Source organism: Fukomys damarensis, unplaced genomic scaffold (assembly GCF_012274545.1).
Source record: "Fukomys damarensis isolate Sample0158 unplaced genomic scaffold, DMR_v1.0_HiC HiC_scaffold_38, whole genome shotgun sequence".
Taxonomy (NCBI): Eukaryota; Metazoa; Chordata; class Mammalia; order Rodentia; family Bathyergidae; genus Fukomys; species Fukomys damarensis.
Genome location: NW_022900950.1, coordinates 40,817,831 through 40,823,941, shown reverse-complemented (window position 1 = coordinate 40,823,941; position 6,111 = coordinate 40,817,831). Strand labels below are relative to the sequence as shown.

The 6,111-nt window shown below is 46.8% G+C and overlaps 1 protein-coding gene across 1 annotated transcript; it reads right to left on the bottom strand.

The window, feature by feature from the left end:
* Window positions 1-631: 631 nt before the first annotated feature.
* LOC104869855 (putative exonuclease GOR) lies at window positions 632-2,449 on the bottom strand. Its single transcript, XM_010635235.1, has one exon. It carries the CDS (start codon window positions 2,447-2,449, stop codon window positions 632-634), a length of 1,818 nt encoding a protein of 605 aa, XP_010633537.1.
* Between the last annotated feature and the right edge of the window lie 3,662 nt (window positions 2,450-6,111).

The following is a 6,111-nucleotide window of genomic DNA, read 5'->3' as shown; positions in this document are numbered from 1 at the left end:
AAAAAAAAAAAAAAAAAAAAAAAAACACACATATACCAAACCCTGGACATGTCTATGTTGCCTGTTCCCATCCCCTAAAAAGCAGAGGCAGAGGCAGGCATGGTAATGCACCTGTAACTTTCACTGAGACAGGAGGACCCCAAGTTCAAGCCCAGCCCCAGCAATTTAGACCTGTAGAAACCTGACTCAAAAGAAAAAATCTTAAGGGGATGGGGATGTGGCTCAGTGCAAAGGCCCTAGCTTCAAGGAAAAAAAAAGTAAAAGATGTCAAGGCTGGTCAGGTCCCTCTGTCTGTCTCTGCTGGGGATCATAATAGGACCTGGAAGGGAGGGGTGGGTATGGAGGCTGGCAGGCTGCCAGGCAGGGCTGTAGGACCTGTGGGAGATGGGTGGTTGGTGAGGGGTGCTGGTGTGGATTAGGGGTTGGTAGCCAGCCAGAGCAGGGCTGGAGGGTTGGGGATAGGCGCTGGCAGACTCGGGGAGCTGTCTCAGAGAGGATAGAGGTCTGCAAGGGATAAACAGTTAGCACCAGGGGCCCAGGGAATGGCCCAATGCTCAAAGCTCGGGGCTCTGGTTTCAGTGTAACATAGCGAGCTGCTCCCTGAGGCTGCAGGCTCCTCCACGTCTTGGTTTCAGGTTGCTGCGGGGGCCGGATATTGGGCTGGCTTTGAGAACGCTGCATTCAGAAGAGACCCGGGCCAAGGGCAGGCTTGGGCCACAGAAGAGACGAGCAGCGGCGGCGAGCCAGGGTTCCAACTGCTCTGGATAGCATCCTCCATGATCTTCCAGCCCACCAGGCGCATGCAGGCGCCTGCATCCTCGAGGGAGTTGTGCCCAGCAGGATTGTCCTGGATGACCTCGTGGAGGTAGTCACCCACGAGGTTCCGCAGAGAGCGCTTGTAGGGGAGGCCCAGGTGGTGGGGGAAGAGCACCGCTGTGTCCACCACCGAGGGGTGGATCATCTTTAGTGCCAGAAGATCGCTCTCCAGGCTATGTCCGATGAGAATGCTGTCCGAGCTCAATACATTCAACAGGAAAGCCTGCACATCCCTCAGCGTGACGCCTGTGCGCGCAAGGTCGGCCTCGGTCACCCCGGAAAACCTGGTGTTGTAGTCCACGATATTGTGGTCGGGCTTGACGAAAGTGTCATAAACCAAACGCAAGTCTGAGTCTACCATGGAGATACGGGTAAGCTCTAGGCCATGGATAGTGAAAGACATCTCGCAATCCAGGGCATAAATACCTGGGTGGGCATCTTGCGAACGTTCTTTGGCCACAGTCTTCACAAACCCTTCCAGGTTGTCTTTCCGGCCGTCGTGCACATGCTGCTTGGCGACCTGGCATCCAACAGAGCCCACAGCTGCAGAGCAGCAAGTGTACAGGTTCTCCCAGCCGCTGGCCTGGAACTTCTTCCGCGGCCGGCCCCAGTGGTAGTAACACTGCTCTGGGCGTACACAGAGCCCCAGCGGAGTCACCGGGTACTCAGTGCCGCAGCGGCAGCAGGTCCTACACTGAGCGTTCTGGAGCTTATTCTCCGCGGTGAAGAGCACTGCGTGCCCTGGCCTCTCCGGGTCTGGGAAGGGGTAGCTATTCACCTTGCGCTCATCTTCGGTGAGCAGGTACCGGCAGAGGCGTCTGTACAGGGTGGCCCGGTTGAGACCAGGCAGGCTGCTGGGAACCAGGCCCCTAAGCGTCTTGAGCGTGTGCCTGGCGTCGTTCAGGTAGCCGTTCTTGCAAGAACTGCGGTCGAAGATTACTTTCTCTTCCACCCATGCCCTTTTCAGAGCCTCCAGGGGCGTCGAGCAGAACTTCAGGCACTCCTCAGAAAACAGGCCAAAGTACTGTTGGCGGACTGCTGTCGGGGTTTTGCCCCGTAAAGACCGTTCATGGGCGACTTGCGCAGCAGTGGTGTTGGAGGAGGTCTCGGACTCCACCCCTGGCGATGAGTCAGTTTTCAGGGGCTGCGCGCCATCAGCGGCCTGGCTGCTGCTAGCCTCTAGAGCCCTCTTTGTATCCGTGGGAGCTGTTACCACCTTGGGTTCAGGAACATGGAGCTTCCTCTTTCCGCCAGGGGAATGGCCTGAAGAAGGCTTCTTAGCTGGTGGCGGTGGGGCAGACTGCTGGCAGCTAGCTAGTTTCCACTGGGCCTTTGGGGTGGTCTTGAGCCTGGCAAAGGGCACTTCTGAGCCTCTTCTCAGAGGTTGGGCCGCCTGGACGAAAATAAATCCCGGAGCCGGACAGCAATTCTGAGGCGGGCTTGGATGCAGAATTATATCCACTGCCTCCGCCTTCCGAGCCTGTGGATGCCCCGGTGGGAACCAGGCAGGTGCGGTAGCCCTCAAACTCATGCTGCTGCGGAGTTCTGTAAGTGCGTGTAGCCCTGCTCTGCGCTGCTCTGTGACTTCCAGACTGTTCCCTCCGTTCTTATATCTCCCCTTGGAGCCAATCATCTCACGCCTTCCGGACTTCCTGGGAGTCACCTACCGGCAGGGTGTAGCGATTGTATTCAGATTCCGTGCTACTCTTTTCTTGTCCTGACTCACTTTTTCTGATAATGACCCTACAATTTTACTACCTTACTGAGTCTAAACTACAGAGGACAAAACTGAAACTCGGAGAGTTTAAGCAATTTGTCCAAGTCATGCAACTTGCCAGGAAGCCAGGGTTTGACCCTGGCAGAGTGACACCTGCTGGTGGCCTTTGCTGTGCTGAAAGTGCCACTCTTCCCGGGCTTGTAGGTAAAACCCAGCATTCCCTGGGTTCAGTCCTAACATGGAAAACAGGCAGTATCTATCCCAAAGGAGTGTTGAAAGGATTTTTTTTAATACAACAAATTCTTCATTTGTATATGTTTTTAATAAATAATAATCTATTAATCTTGGAAAATGAAAACATATGCAAATCTCATCTTGATCGTTTTTATTCCTCTTTTTCCTACATCCTGGCAGTTTTTTGTTTTTTGGTTTTTGTTTGTTTGTTTGTTTGTTTGAGTTAGGGTCTCACTAAGTTGCTAAATTGCCCAATATCATCTACATAATAAAACTTTTTTTTGTACCAAGGATGGAACTTGGGACCTTGTGATTGCGAGGTAGGCAGCAGCATCACTGAGCTAAATCCCCAGCCTAATAAAACATTTTTTAAAGAAAGAATTGGGGAGATCCAAAACAACACTTCCTCAGGTGACACTCTTCCTAGACTCGCCTTTGGTTCTCTTGGCTCCTTGTGTGGGCTCCAGATGTTACGAGTATTCTAGAAAGACCTAAAGGAACTGTCTTTCTCTAAACAGAGAGGGGGTGACAAGTACAGCTTGGTGTTATGCCTTGTGTCTAGATGTCCCGCTAAAGCCACATGCAGTCAGAAGTGGGGCTTTTTCAGAGATGGCTGGATCTAGAGTGTGTGACCCTGGGGTTGATAGTGTAGTGCTAGGATTACTGGAACTAGGATTAAGGGTGTGAGTGCTACCCGCCCTAAAGAGTCTGAACAAGATAAAAGGGGAAGAAAGGTGCCATTAAGGTCCCTTCCCTTTTTGCCCAACATGAGCTGTTTCTCCTTTTTGAGGCCCAGCTTGGTAAGTCACCGGGCCTTAGAGCCAGCCAACTATGTTCTTTGATTTTTTTTTTTTTCTTTTTGCCTTATGCTTGTGAGGCAGGCAAGGCACCACTGAGCCAAATCTCTGGCCCATTGGAGCCAGCCAACTATGGCTTAAAACCTTTACAAATTTTGAACTAAATAAATCCTTTCTCTTTAACTTTGGGTGTTGGGTATTTTGTCTTAGCAATGAGGGAAGAGTAACTAACACAGAAATCCAGTACCAGAAAACTGGAGTCAGTGTGTGAATATATCTGACCACGTGGTTCAGGAGCCTTTGGGAAAGGCTTGCTGGAATAGTTTGGGACCATTCAGAGATTCCAGTTTTAAAAAGCTAGAATGCCTTAGGCTGTACTATATGGGAAATTCTGGTCAGAGATCAGAAGACCAGAAAGCCTATAAAGACCAGGCTTGAGAGGTTTCTACTGGAAAGGAGGACTACAATAGCTGTTGGACTACAGAGAATGTGTTATACCTCAGCAGAAAGTTTGTCTGCATTTTCCTCTGGCCAGAGACTTTGCCTGAGACTAAGATTAAGGGCAGCAGACTAATTAATCTGCCAGAAGAAATTTCAAGACAGTCCAATGTTGAGGTGGTGACAAGGCTGCTGTTAGGGCCTTTTATCTGGATATGTGTTGAAAATCAAAAGCAAAGAGCCCAGTAGAATGATTTAAAACATTTTTTGTTTTATTTTGTTTTGTTTTGTGTTTTGGTGTTTGTTTGTTTATAGTACCTGGGATCAAACTCAGGACCTCCTGCTTACCAGGCAGACAGCAGCACTAGTAAGCAAAATCCCCGGCCCTAAAACTTTTTTGATTTGGCCAGAAAGGAAGCTCCAGTAAAGCTGTGGACTGCAAAGATAGAGCAGAAAAGAGCTTTGCTGAGAAGGAACCATAAAGTAGAAAAATGGCCTAGAATGCTAAGATTAAGGGTGTGTGATTACAAAAATAATCCACTGATCCCTAAGGGCAGGTATCCTGGATACACTGTAAGGAGAGAGAAAGAACTTGTCATTTGTTGCATGCTGCCTTGCTACCTTCTGCCTGCCATAAACTTTCTCCTTTGTGATGCCCTTCTGCCATGCCACCTAGCCTTGGAGCCAGCCAGCTATGAACTCAAATCGTTACAAATCGTGAGCCAAACAAGCCTTTCCTCCTTCAATTTTGAGCATCAAATATTTTGTCTTAGCAACCAGAAAAGTGATTAAGACAATAGCCTTGTTACACGGCAGTCTGGTCCATAGCCTTAGCACTTGATGGGGCGTACAGGGGCCCACTGATAATCTGGGGAGGTAGGCACCACAAGACTGGGTTACTTTGGCTAGGATTTGGAGGATAATTCTAACTATGGTTACTATATAAATTAAGGGCTACTGATATATAACATAAATTAATTTAAAATTTCATTCAAACTGTATATATTTATATATCTATAATCCCAGCTATTCGGAAGGCTAAGGCAGAAGGAGTAAAAGTTTAAATCTATCCCGGGCAACTTATTGAAAGTAAAATAATTTTTAAAAGATAGACATTTAGCTCAGTACTTGAGAACTCCTGAATTGGATCTGCATTTCCACTAAAAAAAATTACACAATTGATGGTAGAATTGAAATTAGGCCAATAAAATTCAAGTAGATTCATAAAATGTCAAAGGATGTGTCACTTCCTATGGAAATCAGAATATTGAAAGAAAAACAGATATAAATTAAAATTTATAAGCCATGCTTTTATCCTTGAGAGACTTACAGAATTCAATGCAGAAGTACTTATGCATATAAAATAATTCAAAATACATATTAAATATATGTTTATATATAAAACACAATACTAAAACCACATTACAAAATACAAATGGCTGAACAGCCAGTAAGTACTTAGAAAAAATTAAGTGAAATGTAGCTATCTGGAGTTACAAAGGAAAATTGTGAAGATGGTATGTCACCTAGAATAAGACTAACCAGCAAAAAATAATTCAAAAATGGGCTTTGCAGGGAAGATATGATGAAGAAATACAACAGAAGTGTGCATGGTGTTGTGGTTTAGATCTGGAAAGCCTCCCCAAAGTCTGTACTCAGGTAGTTTTTTTGGAGAGTGATTGGATTGTGGGGACACTCTACTAATGGTTTGATCTATTGATGGGCTCATAATTGGATAGCATTATTTGAAGGTAATGGAAAACTTGGAATGTAGGGCTTGGTTGAAAGGAATGGGTCATAAAGACATGACCTGGGGGACAATATCTGGTCCCTGGCCCCTCTTCCCTCGTTATATCCCTATACCTATCCCTATCCTTTTCCCTGGCCCTAGCCCTAGCTCTGTCTATCTTTTTTTCTCTCCTTCCTGGATGCCATGAGGTGGGCAGCTTTCTTCTGCTACATCTTTTCATGATGTTTCTGCCTCATCACAGCCCTATAAATCATAGACTAAAACATCGGAAGTGGTGAACCCAACTAAATCTTTCTTTTTCAAATTGTTTTCCCCAGGTATTTGTTCACATTGATGAAAGCATATATATATATATTATA